Source organism: Labrus mixtus, chromosome 6 (assembly GCF_963584025.1).
Source record: "Labrus mixtus chromosome 6, fLabMix1.1, whole genome shotgun sequence".
Lineage (NCBI taxonomy): Eukaryota > Metazoa > Chordata > Actinopteri > Labriformes > Labridae > Labrus > Labrus mixtus.
This window is the reverse complement of record NC_083617.1, coordinates 30,777,383-30,803,207: the sequence shown is the minus strand read 5'-3', so window position 1 is coordinate 30,803,207 and position 25,825 is coordinate 30,777,383. Positions and strand designations below refer to the sequence as shown.

General features: G+C 38.4%; 2 protein-coding genes across 3 annotated transcripts; both read right to left on the bottom strand.

Moving 5' to 3' along the window:
- Nucleotides 1-342: 342 nt before the first annotated feature.
- csgalnact2 (chondroitin sulfate N-acetylgalactosaminyltransferase 2) lies at nt 343-5,234 on the bottom strand. The gene is made up of 8 exons (XM_061040956.1): nt 5,092-5,234; nt 3,293-4,132; nt 2,994-3,210; nt 2,742-2,843; nt 2,463-2,641; nt 2,260-2,354; nt 1,375-1,456; nt 343-1,283 (listed from the first exon to the last, which is right to left on the bottom strand). Exons 2-8 carry the CDS (start codon nt 3,942-3,944, stop codon nt 991-993), a joined length of 1,620 nt encoding a protein of 539 aa, XP_060896939.1. The 5' UTR covers nt 3,945-4,132; nt 5,092-5,234; the 3' UTR covers nt 343-990.
- A 949-nt stretch (nt 5,235-6,183) lies between these two features.
- On the bottom strand, nt 6,184-25,564 carry ret (ret proto-oncogene receptor tyrosine kinase). 2 transcript variants are annotated; one of them, XM_061040932.1, is made up of 20 exons: nt 25,373-25,564; nt 15,673-15,918; nt 15,209-15,502; nt 14,689-14,927; nt 14,397-14,592; nt 14,113-14,312; nt 12,612-12,894; nt 12,161-12,292; nt 11,776-11,886; nt 11,529-11,642; nt 11,114-11,358; nt 10,871-11,018; nt 10,668-10,775; nt 10,376-10,590; nt 10,088-10,210; nt 9,934-10,004; nt 8,974-9,111; nt 8,728-8,827; nt 8,001-8,148; nt 6,184-7,152 (listed from the first exon to the last, which is right to left on the bottom strand). In XM_061040932.1, the coding sequence occupies exons 1-20, from the start codon at nt 25,440-25,442 to the stop codon at nt 6,995-6,997; spliced, it is 3,339 nt and encodes a 1,112-aa protein (XP_060896915.1). In that variant the 5' UTR covers nt 25,443-25,564; the 3' UTR covers nt 6,184-6,994. The 2 variants fall into 2 exon arrangements, with proteins under 2 accessions (XP_060896915.1, XP_060896916.1); XM_061040933.1 differs by having other exon boundaries at nt 8,740-8,827.
- Nucleotides 25,565-25,825: the final 261 nt, after the last annotated feature.

Here is a 25,825-nt window from a genome sequence, read left to right as displayed (position 1 = left end):
CTTATGAGCTGGAATAAAAATTATTAGATCAACACCACTTAGCAAAGTTTGAAGATTCTGTATCACTGTAAGCATGTAGGCACATACATCAAACATGTTTCATTCTTGTGTATAAAACAAAGACACTTCTGAAAAGTATTTACATGTGTGGCTGTAACATTAAATCTCTGACAAAGTTTGTTAAACAATAATAATGGTCCACATAGACCTGATATAGCACTGCATGCTACAAGCATATCTCTGCAAATGCTAGAACTAGTTTATCAACCTGCTTTTCTGTTAACTTGGAAGCTGCGAGAGAAAGTAACTGTCACAAAACATGTAAAAGGTCCCTTTTTTAACAACATCATTACTCTGGAACATCTGTACAAAGCAGTAGCACTCCCTTATCAAACCACAACCAAAACATTTTTAACTTGCAGAAAGCTCGGAATCCATAGAAACTAGCTGCTTCTTGTGCAGTCAACTTGTTTTTTTTTTTTTCAATTTAAGAAACCACAACTCATTTTTAATGTTGACATTAATTTTAGAGGAAAATACCTGGACTTATTTGAAGCACTTTTCCTCTTTAAAATGCTAAAGGTTGACAAGTTGGATGTATTTTATATTGCTTGATATCATCCTGTTTGCTAAAACTGACAGAGTTTGCACTCAGCAGTAAAAGGAAGTTATGCAGTACAAGCTGTGAAAATGATGAAGAACCTTTTCCATTCAGGAGCTGTATTTAAAGCAGGTAATATGACAGAATGAGAAGTTATGTGTCCCGAGACAATGACAGCATGCTGTCAGGTAAAATGTATACCATATGATTGAGACTGCTTCAAGAACAGATGTACCATGTGTGGAAACTTCACATTGATCATATATTTACTACATTCATTTGTCTGCAGCTGTGCGGTGAAATGCAGAAGGATCTATGTAAACATGTCTGTAGTGCAGTTATAATGTCAGCTCCTCACAGTATTAAGGTTGAAATACGTAGAGTCAAGCTCAGTCTTCTGTTTTGCTTTGAGTCTTATAGGCCTGTTTGCGAAGGTGAGATTCAATCTCTTCACGGAAAACCAACATGCCCAGGTGAGAGTGAGAGGCCTCGTTCATAGCCTTGGACTGTATGCACATGCGGTACTGCTCTGGCGTTAGCTCATCTGCACACTGCTTCTCGTGCCACAGGTGGAAAAGACCAGACACTGGTGTCCTAATGACTATGAGGTCACTCCGAAGATACTTCCTGTACAAGTGGACATCTTCGACACCCCAGCCTTTGACTTCAAGATCAAACCCACCTGGAGTCATACAATCAATTTGTAAATTGTATGTTAATGTGACCATTAGATTGTACTTAGAATAAAAATGAATTAAATGATAAGTTCTTACCAATGTTAAGGAAATCTGAGCGATACTGACACGTCATTCCAAAGCCAAAGTCTCTCCAAAATCCAGCATCTTTTTTGTGAATCTATTGGAAGAAAGTTCTCATGTTAAATTACAAAAACCAGGGAAAACCACATATTTAGTCGAGCCAAAAGTTCATGCTAATATTAGGAAATACGATGCGTCAAGTTAAACTTCCACTGCACATACAGTATATTAAGGAAGGATTTTTCAGAGACATTGTGTAAAATGAAAATAAAAAAACAGAATGGGATGATTAGCCAAACATTGTGCTATATCAGATTTATCCTGGGGTTTCAAAGACTGATACATTTCACTGTTTTAGGAAAATTATGTGCCTATTTTCAAAGACCAGTTCCTTAAACATTTGAAATGTTTCACCATTCATGCTTGATGTAGGATTACAGCTGTTCAATAGTTCATGGTTTTTAATACTCCAAACATTTCCAATGGGTGACAGCATTAATAGAGCCTTCACACATTTTAAAGTTACCTATGCTGTGTGCATGAATGCACCCCCCATGCCATCTTGCTCTTTTTATACCTAATCATGTCACTAACCTGTCAACCTAATAAACTGAAAGATGTTCCACCTTTTTCAGTCTTTAGTTGCCAGTGTCCCAACTTTTCTGAAAGGTGTTGCTGGCAACATTTTCAAAATAGGCACATTGTTTTCCTAAAACAGTTTCTCAGTTTCAATATTTTATATGTTGTCTCTGTGCTATTTATAATTAATAATGAGGCTTCCAATGTTTGGAAGATCATCAGATTCTATTTTGATTTTCATTTTAGACAGCGCCCCAACTTTTAAGGGAATGGGGTTTGTATAAATGGCTCTGTAATAGTTAGTGAACTTTCAGGCCTTACCAGTTGGAGTTCAGTGGGTGGAGCCAACTCCAAACTTCCATAGACTATGGCAGGATTGTATAGACTGAACACCACTGGATAGAAGACTTTTTTATCTAAAAAAAATAGTAAATTTTGACTTAGTAACACCTAACATAAATACATACAAAAACTTAAGAGAGCATAAATATGGTTAATCTGGTCAACATCATGTAAAACTGTACTTGGAGCAGTTTGGAGACGACATGTATTGAGGAACTCCAGGGTGAAATGGATGTCAACGTCACAAAAAAACATCAAGACGTCGCCTTTCTTCCAGGCATGAGCTCCAATATCCAGACCCCGACCTCGTGAAAACTCTTCCTCTACTGGGATCAGAGTGTAATTAGAGAAGCTCTCTTCCCTGAAAAACAATAGATGCTGTAGTTTAAAAATCGTTCGACAAATTGCCTTTAGGAATAAAACAAACACATTCAAAGTCATTTCTCAGTCAAATAACAAACCTAGTAATTTTTTCCAAGGATGACTTCACCTCCTGTAGACCTTCCTGTCCAAAATAAACCACTGTGAGATGTACTTGTCTGTCCTGCTGTATGCACACCTCCCTAGAAACATATGTTTTCATTTTTACATTAATTAAAGACAACAAAGATAATGTCTCATAAAACAAAAGACGAGGAAGACCAGGTCAATATCTATTTCTGAACTGACCATGCTATGTTTAATAGACAGAAACAGTTTGTGTAAATTCTCACCTGAAGTTTTGCAAGAACTGTGAAAAAGTTTCAACTCTGCCTGCCAGAGGCACAATGATGTTAATGATTAATTCTGATGTTTCTAAAGATGTACTCCTGACTTTCATTAAGGGACCAAATGGCCTGAATAGCGTGACGTGGCGAAAGCTGGTGGAATCCTCTTTGGCAAAGAAGAGCTCATAAAGCGTCCCTTTGTCTCGCTCTGTCCTATACAGTCCTGAAAAGAATAATAATAAAAGTGAACGCTACACCAAGAAAACATACTAACAGTCACCAATCATTAATAATGCAGATGTTACCTTCAGTAAAGTGACCCTCTGTGTAGATTTGTCTCTGCATTGGCATGTCTTCCTCAACACCATCCTCCTCATCAGGGTTGTTGATGATGTCCAGTGCTGCCTCGATGACCTCCACCAGCTCATCCCTGCGATCCTTACGGACGGGTTTCTCCTCTGGGTGTCGTGTAAGCCCCATTTCCAGCTGGTACACCTTGGACAAGGTGAAACTCTCAAAAGGCACTAAAGCATACTCACTAGGAAGGCGTGCCGCTGTGTTGACCTCAGCCTTGTCTATCTGTGAGTGTAGGTACTCCAGCAGATCTCCTGGCTCTTGGTCTTTCGTCTCAGCCAAACCCTGCACCCCAGGGAGCTCTTTCTTTTCCTGCAGAAGCTTTAGTTTCTCACTCATTTCCTGCAGTTCTTGTTTGAGCTGGGCAATCTGGCGCTTGAGACTGGCAGCACGGTTTAGGTGATGCTCCTCCTGTTCCTGCAGTAGGGCCTGGTAATACTCCCTGCTGTAGGTCTCCCCTGCTAAACCAGGCAAGACCAGGCTGACATCTGCAGGAGGTGTGCACTCGAGGAGGTATGCAAAGAGCATCAGCACCAGCAGCAGGAAGAGGCCAAGGAAGAGCCAGCGGATCCGGCCCTGGAGTGGCAACCCCCGCCTGGGCATCACTCTAGCATTAAAAGCTATAGCTGGCAAGTTTGCATCCTATGTCCCCCTTTTTACAGTGTGCACATCATCTTTGAGGTTTGGAATGCAGTTCTGTCATGTGTCAAATGCTGTTCCTGTGTCTTGGCTTGGACAATGATTATATGTATCTGTCTTGTGTTGATCATATGATGATCACCTATGAGAAACTACAGAAATCCACAATAAGTCAAGGATCTACTACAGAGAGGGTAGTTTGTTAGTTTATAAATTAATAGTACTTATTAAGATTTAAATAGTAGGATAATAACAACTGATAATAATTTCACTCAATCAAAACACAGCACGTTAAGCATTTGTCACAATTGAGAAATAGAGAATTGATTGCAGCTTAAGCGCTTGCAGCTAGCTCTAAGCTAAACAGCACGGAGAGAAATAGTGGTTTAGCTCCGAACTTGATCTAAGGATTGACATCCGGTTAACGAACATAGTTTCCAGAATAAAAGCACGAAATTCTCTAGGACAATCGTGGAATAAAAGGATACGTGTAGCTGAAATTTTGCCACAGTACAACCACAGTATCAACATGGTCAGATAATGCGAGATTCAGGCTAAAGGAATCTAATACCAGACCAGGCCTAAATCCTTAATATAGTGTGATTGACCTCTTCAACAGGATATCCTCAGCATCTTGCCTTGTGTATCGTTGACACCTCAGCTTATCAACCACATACATACCACACAAAATAATGTCTTAAGAGTCTAAACTATGGTTACAGCCTTCAGCACACAGAGTAGGCTAATGCATTGTTTTTTCTATACGGATTTCTCTTTACCTGGTCACAGGTGTGGATTAGATTTTAAAAAGCTATTTTTAAACAAAGAATGGGCTGATGTGTTTGGTAGTTTAACTATAAAACTGAATACTAAATAATTTACTAAAACGGGCATCAATTTGTGTTACGTCTGTATAATTTTAAAGAACTTTCATTCAAGAAATTGTGCTAATGTAAATCTCGGAAATGCATACTTTGAAAAATCTAAACCGGAAGCTGACGGAGTTCATTGGCTAGTTGTATTATTGATCTGAGCTACACCGCTCTTCGAGGTTATTCTGGTCGGATAGTGTCAGCTTGGCAGTTATGATAGTGAAAGACCAAGTACTTACTTTATGTCGTCTTTGTTCAGGTCTGTGTTTAGAGACGACGACCAAGAACGAAACGTCCGCAAGCACACTGTGCCGCAAAATGCCACGGAGCAAAAAGAAACGAGTAGGTCGTAGTCTACTTCCGGTGAAAACTTGACCAATGGGATGTAGACTACGTCATAAACCCTTTCGGTTCTTGCAGTGCCCTTCAATATAATGCTCTGGGTTCTTGTTCATCTTAACGTCTTTGTATTTATTTCCCAGATAACTTCAACGGACATCCTTTTATACCACAATGTTTTATATAACAAAACAATCCAGTTTATATTTGTTTTGCAATTATTATCAAGCTAGTTCAATTTCGCCATTAACAAAGTATTAGCCTACTCAGCGTCATTTACATTTTAGCCTATTATTGCTTCGGTTGGCTACTATGAATGTAATGACTTACAATAATTTGATATGGCCGGACTACTTTGTCATGCTGTTTAGAAATCCCCTGTTCCAACTTGTAAACACAAACTGATCTGTGACAACAGATTAGCTGAATCGGATTTATATTACTCTAAAAAGAGAGATCTTGGTAATGTCCATGAATCGCATCTGCTGTCAATACAGTACGGTGGATAATATCCTTTATCAAATCATTCTAAGGGAAGCAGAATCACCAAAAAACATACATGGGTGTGGTGGGTATAATATTTTGTCTATATTTTATTCGTACCCCCCTAAAACTGATGTCAGCATCTTAAAAACTATGCCTACTATTATTTTTCATAAATAACAAAGAGGCCATTCAATTGTTACACTGAAATATCAGCACATACTAAACCTAAAAAGTCCCAAACACCTTCACACATTCACATATGGCTATGCCTTCAGGATAAAAGAAACAAGGTTTCTATAATGTGGGTTTCATTGTCTTTTCTAAGGACACTACGATGTGTATACTTAAGAGCTGGGGATCAAACTGCCAACCTTCCTATTAAGAGATGACCCACTCTACCAGTGAGTCACAGCTGCCCAATTTGTGTGAAATGCCAAAAATAAGTTGCTTTGTATCATTGTTATAAACAACTAGAACCTTTTTTGGACATATGAGGTAAACACACATACTGCACATTATCAATGTTTATTATTAATTGGAACAAAATCAAATTAAACCAACATAGTAGTGATAACACTTGTTAGTTCACATCATACTTTTTCCACAAAGATTGCCATTACAGTGAATCAAAAATTGACCAGTAGTCTGACACAAGACATGGTCACAACCTACATTTAGTCTTATGTCCTTACACTGGAGTAGCACTCACAAGGTGATATTGTGATATACAAAAATAAACAAACAAGGTACACGATGACTGTGCACTAAACATGTCTGTTTTACTTTCTTTGGCAAGATCAGTTTTGAATCATCTCGTGGGAGAAACACAAAAAAGGTCTTTGACATTTTGAGGGGCACAATCTTCTAAAGTAGAAACTTTACATTTCAGAACATGTTCAACATTATGCTTTTGTCCACTCAACTCCTGCTGTCTACAACAGGTGAGGGTAAAGATGTCCCATTTAATTCCTGGGCTGGAATGAAATCTTCAGTCACACTTTAGTATTTTGAGACTATTGTAGAAGCAGCACAGGCACTTAAAAACATTTACACTGGCATACAATCTGGTACAACAGTCATGCAGTGGAATTACTTGGCCAACATGATCTGTGAGGTAATAATTGACGTACTGAAGAGCTGAATAAAGCATGGCCTATATCTGCTGCTTTTGCATTTAAATGACCCCAGTTTACCTGTTGAATACCCGTGCAACAGAAATAGAAAGGACCAACTTTAGTATCAGATAACATATATACAATCTTTTAGAAATATACATATCTCCCAATCAGTTATCTCTTCAACAGAGTTGGTTTGTCTTTAGCTATCAAGCTTGTCCACAGCTTTTGCGGGTGAAGGCAAAGCCATCCAGTTTGCATAAACACTATCATTGGCATATCTTGTAAAGACTGGATTAGTGGCATCATGTCTGATGAGCGGTACCGGGCTCTTCTCTGGCCAGTTCGGGTATGACATGCCTAAAAATAAGAACATATCATTTTTCTGAACTCAGGGAAAGATCAACAGTGTACAGTAAGGCTCTTAATTCAAACTCTGTATCTCTCTAAAACAAGTACTGACATGACTCGAAGGGCTGCATTTGATTTATTACATGTATGCAAAGTTAGAGATTTGTATATGCTGCATAAAGTTAGACGCAATATCTTTTTTTTGGTAAGATTTAGAGGCTATTCATGACTGTGTATTTGACCTGTAGCTGCCTTCGAGTAGCTATTCAAAAATACAAACTGACAATAAGTTATTGATTTAAAATGGATCTCACCAGAGAATGGCATTCAAGAGCTTTACTGTTTCTCTGTTCAGCATTGTGATATCATCAATAGCTAATATACACATTAAAAAGTCAGGACATTTAAGACATTCTGAAATTAAAAAACATTTTAAGTAATTGATTAAGCAAGGACCTGTTTCAATGTTACACTCCTCCAATAAAAAATAAATAATGAAATGGAAATGTGATGGATTATAAAATGTTCTTAAATAAATGCACATGAAGCATGAGTATTAGCAGTGCTATTTAAATTCAAATGAATTGTATATTCAATATTTACATTAAAGCATTTTAGTGAGCATCATGTACATTAGAAGCAGGTCCAAACTAAAAAAAGAGGTCACGACACAATCTTTTTTTTCACTGAACCTCTCATTTATAATGAAATGGGAGCTATGTCAGCAAAAGAAATGCCTAGATCAAAGTCACAGAGACTTGACTTTGAAAAAGCTAAAGACAACTTTGTGGAAAAAAAACTGAGCCTATGTTTTGTGTTCTGTTCCTAAAATCTAGTAAATGCATGGGAGATTCTACCATAGAGCTTGTTTTCAATCCATGTGGAGGGAAGGGTTCGAGGGAGGGGGGCGTTATTACAGTCCACAAGTGGTGTGTCCTCTTCAGAGAGGGCGTCATCGTACAGCAGGGCATCTGCTGGGGTGGATGCCGCAAGGTCCAGGTAATCCTGACAGAAGCAGATGAAGGTGTGATTAGGTTGATTACTGGGAATGGGGTAGGGGGGTGGGGGGCTAGGACAGGGTGCTTAGACTAAATGTCAGAAAACATCCAGTGAGGTCTACTGAAAATGATCCTGTAGTTTTTTTGATGTATGAATCCCCTTTACTTGTTACATTAAGTGACATATCAACTTAAATAAAGACCAAGAACAAGCTTGCTGCATTCTTGGAGTTTCAGCATCCCCTTGTCCTTAACTTCTCTATTATTAGCCTCAATTCAACAGCAGGAGCTTGACTGGTATGTGCTGTGATTATTCCGCCCAAGGCCTCATTTTCAGGATTACCTTTGAAACACTTGTTATAGTATGTTAAGCATCCTGGAGGAGTGGCTCATTGTGAAGTAGAGTTAGACAGCTAGTGTCCATGTGTACATGATGCTAACCAGCAAGCCCTAATACTGTCCATTAAAACTGACTTACTTTGGGCCTGCTATAAAACCAGGAGTGGTAATATATTACCAGCTGAGCCTTTTAAGAATGGAAAGACCAGATTAATTTAATATATGGTATTATATAGCATCACCATACTCTGCTTTTCACCATCATCTTTTCCAGTTCTTTGCTGATGTCTGAGAATGTCGGCCTCTTCTCTGCTTCTTGCTTCCAGCATCGAAGCATGAGGTTATACCTACAGGAAAATGTTTAACAATGGTGTAAGTATCTTTCATCCTCAAAACATTCCTTATTTACCACTGACTGATTAACAAGGTGAATGGGAGTTAATGCGCTCAGTAGAAACAAGGAGATAATGGAAAATAACAAAATGGGGCTCACATTTCCTCCGAGCAATTCTCTGGTCTCTCCATCCTGTAGCCAGTCTTAAGTAGGTTGAACAGGCGTTCAGGAGCAATACCTGGATATGGATTTCCTCCAAGGGTCACTATCTCCCACAACAGCACACCAAAGGACCAGCTGGAAGTAAATACATGAACTCATAAGAGTATTTCATTCAATAAAGAAGGTAAAAATCTGTTCAATACTATTAATGCAACAATTTGGGAAATCCCATTATGTAGTTTTCTGCCCACAGTTAAATAAGTAGATATGTTTATATAGTCTAAGCTTCACTATGCATTAACAGTTGAACCAAGAAAGCATGAAGCCTGGCTCTGTGCCTGATCGCCTCTCTGGCCTGGTTCTGTAATAGAGCAATCTATGCCAAGAGAACCAGAAACAGTGACAGTTTCTTTACCATAGCATGAACAGAGCTGTGTGTCTAATCATACTGTGTCAGGACAATCCCTTTGCTATAACACTGGCAAATCCACTGTAGCTATTTATAACAATTTTGTTGTTTTTTACTTTAATGTTTAGATTTACAAATAAAATCAAATAAGAATATAATTACTGTTATTCACAAATCTATGGACACTACTAAATAGATCTACTTTGTGTGTAAAAAGCAAACACTCACACAATATCTTTATCTCTCTAGCCTCCTTTGCACTATGGTTTTACCGTTTACAATCATTGTTTTTGTTTTTGATGTTCATTATAGATGATAATGTAGTGGTAAAATGTATTCTTATAAAAGGCTGTGAGCTGATCCTGTTATCATTAAACCAAGCTTTGCTGTTTCACATTTGTTTCTAAGTCATTTTGCTAGGCAAAGCTAACCATTGATTATCATACAGATACAAAAGTAGTTTCAATCTTCTGATCTGACTTCCAGGAAGAAATCCGATGAGTGTATTTTCAAACTTAGTTTTCCCTGTAAATGCTGTTCGAACTTACACGTCACTTTGTGTTGTGTAAATGTGATCAAACAAGGACTCTATTGCCATCCATTTAACAGGTATACGGCCCTGGAGAACAGAGAGAGACCATGTTAGTATTAATTTCAAGATTTTGATAAATACAATAAAATGAGTACTTCTTTCTCATTTACCTTACTCCTCTTAACATACGAGTCCTCCTCATACACGTCTCTGGAAAGGCCAAAGTCTGAGATCTTCATCTTCCGTCCCTCAGCTACAAGGACATTTCGTGCTGCAAGGTCCCTGTGGACAAGCTGTCAGACCACAAAGAACACTATAAGTTGTCTAAGCTCTTCAACTCTTATAAATATTTGAATCAAAGCACAGCTTGGGTTGTCATTTTTGAATATTTGCAGAAACCGTAGCTAAAAAATACATTTCTTTTGGAAAATATGAATGTATCACTTTTTGAGCTATACCTTCATTTCTGCGAGGTATTGCATGCCTCTGGAGATCTGCCATGCAAAGGAGATCAGGTCACCCATGGTTAGTGCCCTGTCGTCTGGGTTCTCCAGGTAGCTGGAGTTTCGGTTGGCATCCCTGCCCATATAACTTGGGCCAACTTTCCGACTCTCCCGCAGGAAGTTGCGCAGTGACCCATACTTGGCATACTCCACAATCAGATACAATGGGCCTATTCAGAGAAAGGAAGCACTTAGACTCCATGTGCAACACACATGTGAATGTTTGGCAGGTAAACTGAAGTCTTACCGTCCTGACTGCATGCTCCATACATCTTTATGACGTGGGGATGGTTGACTTGCTTCAGTAAAGTAAATTCTGACAGCAGGTCACGCAGCTCACTGTAGGAGGCATTTTCTATCATGGAGAAAGAGAAGTGGTTGTAATGATGAAGACATTCACTCCTCACACACAATTACTTTCCCATCATTTCTGCTATCTGTCTGTCTTACCTTTAAGCATTTTCACAGCCACAGTAGTGTATCCAGCTTTTCCTTTAAGCCTGAACGCTGTTGCTTTGACAACTTTTCCAAATTCACCTTCTCCCAAAGTCTTGCCAAGTACAAGGTTTTTACGAGGAAACTCCCACTTAGGATCCTCCTGTTGAAAAACATTGTTATTTAAAAAAAACAACTTCTTTACAAATTCAATATACAACGCAGAAAAGCGTGCCACATGCTGTCGAAGCAACTTACAGGTATTTTAAAGGTGTCTGTTTCAATGGATTCCTGTGAGCCCCGTCGTATGTTGTTTGCAGGGAAGCTAATGGGGTAGGCCTGAGCTGGCCGGCGGAAAGTCATCTCAGCAGAGGCAATCGGGGGCTTAGGAGAGTTCTTGTGGTACCGATGTATGAAATATGATGACATGATGATTGAAACGATGAAGGACAGGAGCAACGCTGTGGCGATGATGGTTTTACACATGTCGTCACATATCGTCTCTAGGGAAGAGAATATTGCACAATCGTAATTTTTCAGGAAAGCAGAAATAAAGATAAAGATAAAGATAAACTTTATTGATCCCCCGTGGGGGATTCTTGAGAAGATGTAGTATATGACTTTATAACAGGCAGTGACTTATGATATCTTATGCTATCTTATGATATCTCACCCTCTACATCTTCCTTCTCACAGAAGCATCTCTCAGCATAGCAGTAGCAGGTTCCATAACCAGCCTGGATCCCGTTCCTCAAGCCTCGTTCATGTCCTCCGATTACAGTTTCCTCTTAAGAATAATTAAGAATGTCAAAAAGTAACATACAAAATAATCTTACATGTATATACATGTAAGAAATAAGGGCTTTGCAGCTTTTATTTGTTTATTAGTGTGATGATAAGCACGGCATGTGTTCTCTTACTTGTACAGTCTTGTGGGCATATTGATGAATCTTTGCTTTCAATTGCATCACAAAAACCATCTGGACATGTCTTTAGGTCAGGGGAACAGGTCGAGTAATTCTCAGATATAACTGTAAAGGAATATGAGAGAAATGTCTTAATGTTTGACTTAAAAAGACCTTTAAGGTGGAATAAAACATCACTGTGAGGACTTTCTTCAGTCATCATATGGGGTTGTTCGTACTGCCATCAAGGGACATTTGCGCAATGATCAACTGATTAGGGTGTAGTTAGAGTTACTCTCTGTCTCATATATTTCATGATATATACATGTATGATTCACTGATGTAATAAAAAATGATGCAAGATGTTATAGTTTTTGAGTTTTAATCAAATAAAATGCACCTTTCTCATTGCCTTGCCTCCATTGGCATCTCCCTGTTGTTGCCCCAAGGCCTCGAACAGACTCACACTTTCCACGATGTCTATTTTCTGCACAGGACAGGAATGGCTGGTCCCCCTGACTGGCCTTGTTGGCTATGTGCAAGAATGCAAGAAACACACATGATCCAACATGAAAAAAAAAAACATTTAAAGAATGTGAATGTGCAATGACTCAGCTTGTTGCTTACTCCATATTGAATAAGAAATAAATATTTTCTCCTTGATCACTCTTTCAAAGAAAACTAGGACTATTTATCTTGCCTTTAGACATAAGCATGCAAGGCGCAGTTTATAAATGTTGATTTAAGATAAGCACAGACATGAGCTGTAAGCATAATAACGTGAAGAATTGGACAATTTCTCTCCTAAAATCTGTGAAATTTAAAGTAGAGCTCAGCTGTGAGGGTCTCACCTTCACCATCAAGTATGATGTGGATCTGCGTGCTGGCCTCTAGCTGTGTGTTCTGCTCCTGAGCTACAACTAGATACTGCAAATCCTGGCATTCGGGCCTGCGCAGTGCCTCTGAGTCATTCACATAGAGCAGTCCCCACATCTCATCTGTGGCCTGGGTGATGCTTACAGCTGCGTAGCAGGCCTGCACATCAGCAGACACATTCTTATCGGCCACCTCAAGCCGGTAAGTGACAGTGAACCCATCAAACTTCTGGCAGTTTTCCACACATATTCTGCCAACCTATGAGGACATTTAACAAGGGATGACATTTGATTTATTAGATAACAATATTCAACTTGAGTATAATGCAAGAACATTTAAGGGCACATAGGAGCTGAGTAAAGAACTACTGCACATTTAAACATAGCTGTAAACTAAGCCATATCACTGAACTGATGAAACAAATCAATGCTGCTGCTGCTGCTGTAGATTTTATTCAATATATAAAAAAAGAATCGCTCCTCATAGGTCAAAAATGTCTCAACACTGCCATCTGATGTACCAAGATGGCGCTGCGGATGGTTGCCACGGTACTGCACTCTCTAGTACTTGTGCTCCCCTACTCACCACTACACTATTGTCTTATTGAGCCGCCTTGTATATATTAGTCTTTTTGCTTATATTATGTTTATATTTAATGTTGTACTTTTTGTACATTGAGAGCACAGTTACTGAAGACTGTGTCCTTGTGTGTGTAAGCATACATAGCCAATAAAGCTGATTCTTCTGATTCTGATCTACTGTTTCAATCCTGCCCTCAACCAAGAGTAAACAAGTTAGGATTTATCTGCAGCAAAACATTGAGGAATAACATTTCTAATCTCTGTCTCTGACTAACTCCTCACACATTTCTGCTCCTACCATGCTCCAAAGAATTTCTCATCTCATTTTTCTAAATTATATAGTAAGTAAAGGGTTAGGCAGGAGATGAACCAACTATTTCATACATTGACAGTTACTGTTTATTTTATTTTATTTTTATTTTGCCTTTCAGCACAACTTTTAAGTATTTTTCTGATTATTTTGTACATAATCTTGAAACATGTTTATATATATATATATATATATATAATATATAATATCTGCTTTCACAAAGGCTTTACTCTGAACTTTATGGGATCAGACCAGGGACCTTTTTGGGCCTCGATGGGGTGATGGCAATAGTCTAATGCTCTGTAAGAGCTTTTGGCCAACTGTTTAGTTGTTTAATATGGTTTCAGCAATAAAATAAAGTGTAGTTTTATTACCTTCTAATGTACATCACCTACAACTTACAGTGAAAATACATTGAGAGGGGACTTGAAGGCCAGTTTTTGAGGAGGCCCCTTTCCAGCAACCAATATTTCTTTTGACATACCCACTGGCCTCTGAGAAATGTTTGTGATAAACTTTGAAGAATGCATACCCAGATGCCTCTGGGCTTAAATAGGGCCATAAAGGAAGTGAAGGTAATGTTACCTGAGCATAAGTAGACGCTCTGCGTGTCAATGTGAACATATGAGTGATGTTGGCAAAGTGGATTTTCACTGGTAAGATGGTGACGTTGAAGTGAAGCAGCACTGTTCCCTCTGGACCAGGGTAGGTGGTGTCATTGACCAGATAGTCCAGCTGGAGGGTGTGATTCTCCGTCACGTACAGGTTCCTCTTCAGGACAAGCTCTTGAACCAGAAGACATGAAAAGTATGTTGGAGACAACAGTGTCCATAAAAACAGAAACATTTAAGTGGCTCCAGGTCACTTACGGTAGTTGTGAATAGTCTCACGAATGCCTCCATCAGCAGCTTTTTTTTCACTAAAGGTGCCTTTTACATCAAATGTTTCCTTTATCCATGGATCACTATTAAGCACAGTCCCTACATACTTATTGTGACTCTGGTCTATTGGATAGATGGGGGTTAAATCCTTGTCAAAGACAAACAGTGTCCCGAATGAGCCACCCTGCGCATGGGGAAAAACAGGAAAGGATGTAAAGGAATAAAACGATCTAACAATGTGCCCATCAAATACTCAAATGTAGTGATTTATTTTTCTCACCTTCGTCCGATTAAAGCTGATGATAATATCTGCAGAGTCTGATCCATTCACAAAAGGTGCATTATCGTCCTCATCATTTACAAAAACATCCAGTGATGTTTCCACCTTGGTGATGACTGTTTCTGTCCTGACTGTGCAAACCAACAGGAGCCTGTAGCGTTCACTCTCTTCCCGGTCCAATGAGGCAGTCACCAGCAGCTCTGTGGTGTTCTCATTTACAATAAAGGGAGCTGGGGTGTCTGTGGACAAAAGCACATCGTCCCACTGAATATACTGAACTTACTAACTCAGAAATGACATATTGGTGTAATGACTTGAATTGACTGTAAAATGCTGAACTAATGTAGGAGAAGCAACATTTACCTAAAGCTTTCTAAAATGAACTACAATTAAAGTCATAACAGACCAACAAAGGTTGTAGCAGCCAAATTCTGACTTTTTTTAAGTGAGTTATGGTGCATCTTATTGCTAAAGAACTGAAGTTTTCTTTTCTTAATGCTACAGTGTATATTCCTCTCACCTGATTCCACAGTGTAAGATATGGTGTAGTTTGGGCAGACGCTGAGCCTGGTGAGACGTCTCAGTTGTCGGAGGGCCTCAGGGAACCTGTTCTCCATGATGTGTGGGTTGGAGGTGTCTCTATGTGGGAAGCACAGTTCCTTCATGTCTGTCTGAGCACATTGAGGGATTGTGGCGTTGACAAAGTCCAGGATGATCCGAGGGGAGTTTCTGTTGATGCACTGGGACTTCTTGGTGAAGCTCCGTAACACCATGACATGCAGCAACAGCTTCTTTACAGACCATGACTTTTGAGCTGATGAGACACAAAGCAAAATCAACAAAGGGAAGCATTTTCATTCCACCAATAACATTATGATTCTAAAGTCAAAGGCTTTATTCATTAGAATTGCTCTCCTTTATGGCAGCTATTTGGCACTGAAATGTGACTATATATTACCATTACAATGCTTGTATTCCACTCACATAGTAATGCAAAGTCACTCTCCTCTAGGGTTTTGTTCAAGGATAGTATTCCAGTGTTGACGTCCAGATTGAACCAGGAGCTGTATGCTGGCCGTCTGAGAGGGCTTGTCCAGCACAGGTAGAAATGTGGCTGCTCAGATTGGCTGTCCAGCATGGCATGGACCTGAAGGACAGGAGTCCCTGCCTGCTGGCCAACATACACCGTCTCAATATACTCATTCTGAGGGAAGTACAGCCCAGTTGCCCCTGCAGAAATAAGACATGATTTGTCCAGATGTTAACAAAACAGTCAGCCAAGGGAGTCAAAAGGAGATTTGATTATATCCCAATGAACAAGGATTTCATTGTGAAAATAAAGCCTAATAAAGCTAAGACTGTGACCTATTACACGACAGGATAACAGCATTAGACAGACATCTTCTCTTTGGTGGAATAATATCTGCTGATAATGCTGTCAGAACACAAATTGAAAATGTCTTCTCTTATATGTTTTCCATCTTCACAGTTGACAGAAATTGAAAGGAGTAGCAGCTTGTTTAATTCATTTATGTTGTGTTCAAACCATGTGGCTTCTGATTCTCCTTGTTTTCACCTTGAGAAGTTTCATTACAAGCGATAACATGATATGCTGAGGAATTAATCATTATCTGCCATATGGGAGTATGGGAGCATGTCTGTTGTGGTAATCAATACAGTCGGAATGTTTTACAGGGAAATGGATATGTGAGTGTTTCTCCTGTAATTATATCCCTGCTGTCTTCCTCTTTAATGACGGTAGGTAACCATTTAGGGAAAGCACTAATGTTATTAGCAGGCAGCAAAACTTGATTTTCTATTTCTGTTCTGCAGTTGAGTCCACTGCTCTGGTTTCAGACATTGATTGAATTTTGTGGGGGTTGGATGATAGGAGGCCTGGCTGATGGATAAATTAAGGCTGTCCTTCCTGAAGGATGTACATACACCCAGGAAAGCTGCAGCCCTTTAAAAAAAGGTCTTCAGGGAGAGAAACAAACACCAGGCTGCATGTTTGTTGCTATGATGGAGGGATTCAGTTTTATGATTTTCCATTTAATAATTGAACACGACCATGTTAGAACCTTTCAGACTTGGGCCGATTTGGATAAGATTTAGAATGTTTTGTGCACACTTGTGTTGGTGTTGGATGTCTTAACAAGGTTGTGTTAAATTGCAGTATACTTAAGACAGTGAGCAACATAAAAATATCTTGGAAAAATGATATGGAAAAAAAACATAGAGGCAAAAATATGGGTACAGTTAAACAAATCACAGGAAATAATACAACAAAATAAAAATAAGAATTCATCTTTATATTTAAACAGGCACGGGCGTAGCTTGATAATCAGTATTATGATTATTTAACCATTAGTTCTTAGAGACTACAATCATAAATCAAAAAGGCAGATGATTCACATTACTTAGAAAAATTAAAAATGAGTCAGGTGAATTTAGAATTGCATCATTAATAGGTATCAAACTTGGTCAAGTAGAACTGAAATGACTAAAATATAGATATATATCGAAGCAAAAAAGCGAAAAAAAATAAAAATGTTTTGGATATTTTTAATGTGAAAAAATCTGGTACTAATATACATTTTAATACAAATTCATAGTAAAACTGCTATTCTTCAAATGGCCATTAGGTGGAGCCATTATCCTACACATGCACGCACGCACACACGCGCGCGCGCACACACACACACACACACACACACACACACACACACACACACACACACACACACACACACACACACACACACACACGTGTAAATTGTGTTTTTTTGTAAAACTGCAGCGTTTTCATCATCAGGCTGTTTTTGTACATGAGATCATGAGCTCCTGGATCCAGTTGCATTTTTAAGAGCCAGGACAATATACACTCTCTCTTTTTTTAAACAGACATTAAGAAAAATAATTTCAGGAACACATTATGATTAAACAGAGAAGAAGACAGCAGATCTGTAAACAAAAGGATGCACCCAATGGTAACTAAAAATGTTAACAATAATGGCCTTGGAGTTCAATTTCTTTCAAGGAGTGATGCCAATCAAAAGCAAGCCGTTTATATCAAAACTGATTAAGTTAATAGATCAAGTAGGCCTCTCTTAGCATAATGGCATCCGTGAAGCCACGATGAGCACAGAGCATGACTCACCTTCCTTGGTTTCCCTGAAAGATGCACAAGAAAGACGGAAATATAATACTAATGACATTTATATCTGTTTGGATATATAAAGATGCAGAGCAGGTTAAATTATCATTTTTAGTCTTGGTATTGCTCTCACATCTCTGTAACAATCATGTATTTACATGTCTACATGTCTACATCTACTACCCCCTATCCCCTTCCAAGCCCGGCGCAGTCTAGGTCTGTGAAGGCTGTTTCATCATGAAAAAACTGCCTTTTAATAAGGCAGTTTTTTTCTTACCACTGTAACTTTTGCTGCTTTGCTAAAGTGCTCATGATGGATAGGCCGTATCTTTGTAACATAACAATGAGTAAGGTCTTTTACCTGCTTTTTGTAACATAGCAATGAGTAAGGTCTTTTACCTGCTTCTTGTAAAGTGTCTCGAGATAACACTTGTTATGAGTTGACGCTATACAAATAAAAATTGATTGATTGATTGATTGACTGATTGATTGATGATGTAAAAAGCATACTTATTTGGGAACAGCCTGACCCCCTTAACTCAAAGTGTGTAAACAATAACATCATAAGCAGGGCATCAGCAGCCTTAGAATCATACAAAACTGAATTTTTACATTAACTGTAATTTCTTCAAAAGCTATAGTATCATTATTTTGCAAACAATGATAGTGTTTGAACAGGATGACTGTTTTAGCAGTCTGTGTTTACAACAAATATCATGTACTGAGTAGGTAGTGAATTTGAAATCATACATCATCTGTAAAAAAACAAACAAAAAAAACAATTGTAAACCCTCTTACTCAACTGTACGCATATGTTCTTCCCGATAGCATTTGATCATAGCACTTTTCTTATGTCAAATATTTCATGTTTCAATTTTAATATTTTAACTGTTGAAAGGCAAAAAGGACACATGCTCATCAGGAAAACCCGAAATCATGAGCTCAGTCATTCAAGGTGAGTCTAGGACTGGCTCAGAGCTGAGAGGGTGCGGTGCCCTTTATGTTGTCCCAGACAAAGACAAAAACTCAATTAGCTCAATGTGTGCTTCGGCTGATAGATTTACCAGCTATGAGCTCATGTGCTACACTAACCCAAAGGCTTGCTAATTCAACTTACAGAGCAGGTCTGAAAGTCTCACCCAGACATCCTTACTGAGCATCCATGTCAGCTGTGAAAACTGTATGACAATCTCACTAATCTCACTGTGTGACAATTCTCAATAATCTTGTTGGTAAACAGGAGCTTGTATGGCAGGAGCTCAGTCCCGTGCCCTTTCTATTCCCAAGGTCAACTTGAACTGCATCTGTCTCTGGTAACAAACAGCCATGTATCAGGCTAATCAATAACTCTACTAATCATTGATGATGCTGATTGTATTCCACTGACAAGACTAGAGCAAGGCTGATGGCTGCATGCATTAAATCATCTCTGATTCATATGATGAAAACACTTGGGTAATTGCATAGCCACACAATTATAACATCTACTGCACATATTTCATTTCATGGCCAATACAACATTTGAGTCCCTCGACATGCATTTACGAATAATCTAACAATTATAAAGCGGTTGCAGCTAGAAGTATTGAAGAGTATTGTAAGATAAGATAAGATAAGATAATCCTTTATTTATCCCACAACAGGGAAATATTATAATATAAAAAGTACCTATTTGGATCATGTTGATACAAATTCAATCAATGTAACTTCACTCTGAAACCTTTCATGATTACTCTGCTTCCAAAGATGTAACATTTATAGGAGTAGTACTCGTCAAGGACTAAATTAACCGAAAAGCTGAACTCCGCTTTATTTCAATTTATAAAAACTATAATTATCAAAATGGCCTCTTGGTCTCCTGTGCCATTATGAATGATCGCTTTGGCAATCTGGATCCATAATCTAGATTTAATATAGCCTGGAATGTGATTCTTTCAATCTCTAAACAACATAGTGTAATAAGGAAAGAAAGTAATTTCCTGGCATGATGATGCATTCAACAAACTTTTCATCAAAGCAATACAAAATTTGATGGCAGTTTGGAAAAAGGAAGTCAAGCTGCAGGTAGATTACTTAGAGTGCCATGACGCATATAGTAACATCCTAATCAATAACCCTATAATGTAATCACATTACCTCTTAGAGAATAGAAGAGCTGAGATTCAATGGACTATGTTCACCAGTCATTAAGAAATCTAATAGATCATCCCCTTAGGGGTTAGTTAACCTACAAATGCAGTTTAAGAAATCCTGTTGGAATGAAATTGTATCTAAATTAAACATGTGGTAAATTATAGAGCTCCAGACAATGTTTGATGAGGTAGTCTCTGCTTTGACAAAACATCTCTGGATGTGAATGCCATCAGATTTATAAACAACACAAGTATAGGCAGATACCTTAGCTGCCTGTGGCAAAATACATCTAACCAACTAGTTATATTGGATTTTGTTGACTTTTTCAAATGCTATTATTATTGTGATCTGTCCTACTAACAACATCCAAATAAAGAAAACCTGTACAAGCAAGGCCAAGAACAACAGACCCCTCACGGCTTTCCAAGAGAGGTGACATTCTTGATGGCAGCTCTGCAAAGCTATACTCATGCACAACAGATTTGAGAGATAAATGCCTATTACCATTATGCAAAAATGATCACTTGATAATTACAATAACATTGTGATGGTTAGCATATTGTCAAGCGAATTATGTCCTTGTTCCCTATCCCTCTTCCTGCATCTTATCCCATCTCCCCCTATCCCATTTTCAAGCCCGGCACAGTTTCGGTAGATGTCTGTTCATCATTTGGACGGCTTGCCAGAACAAACCCCCTCCCCACCGGATTGTTGATGGACGGCTTGCCTCCCCCCACCCCCTTGCTCCCTATCCCTCTTCCTGCATCTTATCCCATCTCTCCCCCTATCCTCTTCCAAGCCCGGCGCAGTCTAGTCCTGTGAAGACTGTTTCGTCATGAGCTCATGAGCTGACCACTGTAACTTTTGCTGCTTTGCTAAAGTGCTCATGATGGATAGGCCGGATCTTTGTAACATAACAATGAGTAAGGTCTTTTACCTGCTTTTGTAACATAAAAATGAGTAAGGTCTTTTACCTGCTTTTTGTAACATAACAATGAGTAAGGTCTTTTACCTGCTTTTTGTAACATAACAATGAGTAAGGTCTTTTACCTGCTTTTTGTAACATAACAATGAGTAAGGTCTTTTACCTGCTTTTTGTAACATAACAATGAGTAAGGTCTTTTACCTGCTTTTTGTAACATAACAATGAGTAAGGTCTTTTACCTGCTTTTTGTAACATAACAATAAGTAAGGTCTTTTACCTGCTTTTTGTAACATAACAATGAGTAAGGTCTTTTACCTGCTCTTTTGTAATGTTAACAGACAAAGAGTAAGGTATTTTACCTGCTTCTTGTAAAGTGTCTCGAGATAACACTTGTTATGAGTTGACGCTATACAAATAAAAATTGATTGATTGATTGATTGATCATGAGCCGATTTGCCCGAGGTTTCTGCCTCTCTGCCATTGTAACTTCAGCTAAAATGAAGTGCTACGCTCATGATGGATTAACGCTGGGTTTTTGTAACATAACAATGAGTAATGAATTGGCGCTATACAAATAATAAAGATTGATTGATTTATTGTAGTTTCGCATGCTAACATTTGCTTGTTATGACAGCTGAGTTTGATGGGAATTTGAAACCAGTAAACCACTTCAAAAAATAAATTATTTTTATTTCTACTTCGCCATTTAACGGTTGTTTTGGATTTGAACATTAAATATTTCAATCCAACTATCAGAACATTGTTAAGATGACTTATGTGATTTGCTATTAAATGTTTGATACAGCTGTATATTATGAGCCACCATATACTTCCAGCATATTTGGAAGTGAAGCTCTCTGAGTTTCTGGTAGTAGAGATGGTAGGAGTCAAAGGCAGAATCATTTCCAATATGTTTGTCTACTTCAATTAGTAAATGATTAAACAAATGAACTTTGAGAGATTCCAGGGTGGGATAAAAAAAAAATATAACCTGAATTATATTTCAGATTCAATTTTTACATTTTAGACTTATACTGTTAGCATCAACAGCTTGCAAAAATTCTACGTTCACCTACATCCACTTCTGCAGTCACACAACCAGTGACATCAAATGAGCTAGGCTTGTTCTCTGTTTTGTTGGGTCAAACACAGCATGCATCGCTAGGCGACTGGAAAATAACTTGTCAAGACCCATGTGAAACGAGAGGACTAAATGCCCCAGGGGCGAAATCTCAATCAATGTCTCTTTGTCCTTTCACCACAGCAAATTAGATTATATCCGTGCACTAGAGGGAAGCGTGACCCTGAACTGACTAGAGGATCAGACAGAGAGCTTTGACAGGTAGGAGCAGCATCCATGCAACGCAGCATCACTAAATGATTGTTATCAGTTAGAGGTTGGGAGTCTAAGCAATGGCAGTAGGCTAATAATGAAGGCGTCCATCAAGCTGATATGATATTTATAAAGCACACCTGTCTGTTTTGGAAAAGATATATATAATATGATTTTAAATGCATCTTGGTAAATATTTTAGCAAATTTGCATTGAAAACAAAGTGGCAAAATGTAAACCTTGAAAGGCTGAAATTGTAATAAATCTTTGAGGGATGATGCTACTTTTTTTTACTGACTCTTCCAATAGGCTTTAGCTTCATTTACAAAAGACAGCATATTTTAATTTGAATTGAATTGTTCTATCATAAAAACTATCTTTGATAAGCTTAGCAATTGTAGCTTACTGTCTGTGGAGGGATAGGGTGAGATATGGGTAGAGCTCATGAGGTTGGCAAGGTGTCAGAAGTTACATTTGTGTATTTGTTGTCACAATTTCTTCAAATCAAGTTTAAAATCTTTAAACTTTAAAAAACTAAACACTAATCAATGCCTGTGTAATATTAGTGATCCAGTGCTTTCTTATTGCCCATCACAGGGGAAGCAACGCTGTTCACAGATGATGAAGGAGAACATCTGCATCAAAAAATGTTTTTATCTTGATGTTAACCAATTATATTAAAATAGAGGTAGTGTCAGTGGTGGAAAACTGACAAGATTTAATGCATCCATGAACAGCACAAAACAAAAGCTTTACGACATCATAATGTAATAAGGAGCTAAATCAAATAGCAACACAAATCACATGGGATTTATTGGTCTGGCCCTTCTCAAAAGCAAAAGATGCTGATGAAAGTAATTGTTCTGAAGTGAGGACATAGAAAACCAGCAGCAGACCCTGGATTTCTTGTAGCATCGTCAAAGGGGGATGCTTGCTTAAGATTTTGAAGGTCTGAGTGCAAAGAATGGTAAAAGCTAAATGTCACAATGGAAGATAAACAGATCCATACTTTTATGTGAAAACACGTGTGCCTCTTCTTGGGGAAATGATGAATTAAGTGTTTGTGAAGAAGATTTGCTTAATTTTGATAAAGGCTTTCCCTGAGTTTAGTCATGAAAGGTACAATTGAGTTTCAACTTTTAGTATTTTGTTTACCTACTAATTAACACGTCCATGAGAATCACCCTATGCCTCCATTTAAAATAAAAACACCATCGAATATATATATATATATATATATATATATATATATATATATATAAATATATATATATATATATATATCCTTCTTGATCTACAGTATAATCCAAATGCTTCTTGGTGACATCAAAAAATAAAATCTAAATGAACTAATCAGTCACAGTATGTATAGCCTACATTTCTCATTACCCTGAGAAAATATCCAAAAATAAAACCATTCTGGTTAATTTAGATATTTGTAAGTGCAGTGGAGAACTGTATTATTCTTAAGGACAAACAGCAGTCAAAAATAACATTTACTGTCAGCCAAATCAATCAGATGTGTTGCTTTCAGGGCAGTCAACGTCAAACCTGCAATTTAAATGGTGTGTGCAGTCTTCTAACAGGCGATATTTTCCTAAAGAAAACAAACAGCCTGTGTTTGTCCAGAGATAGGAGCAGCTGCTGCACACCTGCCTGCAGCTTGCCTCTTCACCTCTCTGTACGAGTGTAGGTCTTTTGTTTTCCACTGAGGCAGGTGAGGGGTTCCACTATTATGTAGGGTGTAGATTTCATCATCTCCTTGACATGCCAAATCACACTATGGTCAACAAAAAATATGAGATGAAGAGCCAGCTTCAATGAACATATGTGCAGAACAAGGAAGACGTGAGATTTCAATATTGTAAGGTATGTGATAGGACAATCATCTTTAGTGTAGTGGGGGTTTTAACATCTATCAGCCCATTTCCACTGACAATTATATCTGTCTGTCATATTGGAAATTAACCAGAGAACATTCACACCACCTTATAATCTGCATTTATAGATTCATCAACTCTCCTGGCAATTAGACAGACCTTGTTTGTTGATACTTTAAGGCCCCTTTTGCAGTCATTTAACAGCACTGACCAATTAACATTAAAATGAACACCCTCATTTCAAACATCAGTTCTTGAAGACTGTGATGATGATCTCACTTTGACCTTCTTATTCTACAGTTTGATGGCAGCATTTTAAAATGTTTTCTGTTAGGACTATTTTTAAATCCAAAAATAAATTCAAGTTTTCCACAAAGTTGGATATACAGTATATTTGTCCAAGCCTCACATCTTACATACTTGCTACGCATTTGGATTTGCACGCTCCTGAGCTATGAGAGACAATTTAAATATAGCTTGCAGGCAGGACAGTGTTGGTACAGTTGGGCTCTGGGATTGTGAATGGGATTATGATATTATGATATATGGCTGTATTCATTTGACCAATGTGCCATACCATGCATAACAGCCAGTTGCAGTCCAAGTATCACTTTCTGCAACACATAACAGTGCTGGCATTGGTGTCCATGTGTTTTCAGATAGGCTACAAGAAAATCCTTAAAACTCAGCTTCAGGTAGCCACAATTTAGCATGGAAATTTGATTTTACACATTAAACGAATTTTAAACATATTTCACCTTTGACATCTACAATCAAAGCCAACTGGCCCTGCTTGTTCAAGCCCATATAATCTTCCCTTTTCTGGATTTTTCTCTTAACGCCCCCCAAACAAAAAACTATATTTGTGTTTGTTTGTAGAAAACCTGTGGTTAGGCCTATATCACGGTGAAAGGAACATATTTACTGCATGTCTTAATCCGTACAAACGTAAAAATGAACCTGTAACCATCATCCACATTCACAAAAAGCAGTTTTGGGGCAAGCAGTAGGCTAAATGTTTAATTGGAAGAGAACTTTGCACTGATCTGACTCTTTATAGGCCCATAACTTAATATTTGATGTAGGCTACGGGTTTAAAGTAAGTAAACATAAAAAAAGTATTTTATTTCTTTGTATTTATCTTCATTTAATGAAATATGTGAATGAAGACTAAAGGACAACATGTATTGAAAAGTATTCCCAACATCACCTTGAGGTGTCTTTATGTTGGATGTAATGCTGATGATGAACCTTACCTTCCAGCAGCAGCACCACCGCCACCATCACAACGGTGTTTCCGCGAGAGAAACCACAACTTGACCACATACTCGCGAACCATAAGTGAAAGTTTGTAAATGTTAATGCGTTTGAAAAAAGTTCCTTCGAACCACGATACAAAAAAAGCCGAGCCGATAAAACCAATACGTTGCTCCGGGTATCCAGATGAAGTCCTCAGTGTCCCATGGACGCGCTGCTGTGTGCTGCTGGGCTGGCTGCTTGGCTGGCCGGGGGAGGGGACGGGGAGGAGGGGGACGGGGGGGGGGGGGGGGGGGGTTCACTGCTTCACTAGGCTACTCACTGCCCCGCTGCTTCCGCAGCAGTAGGCGGCAGAGCAAACAGGAAATTTAAGAGCAAAATGTAACAGCAGGTCAGTCATCTCATTAACACTCTGCAGAGGGATGATTATTATTATCATCAACTGTTTGGTA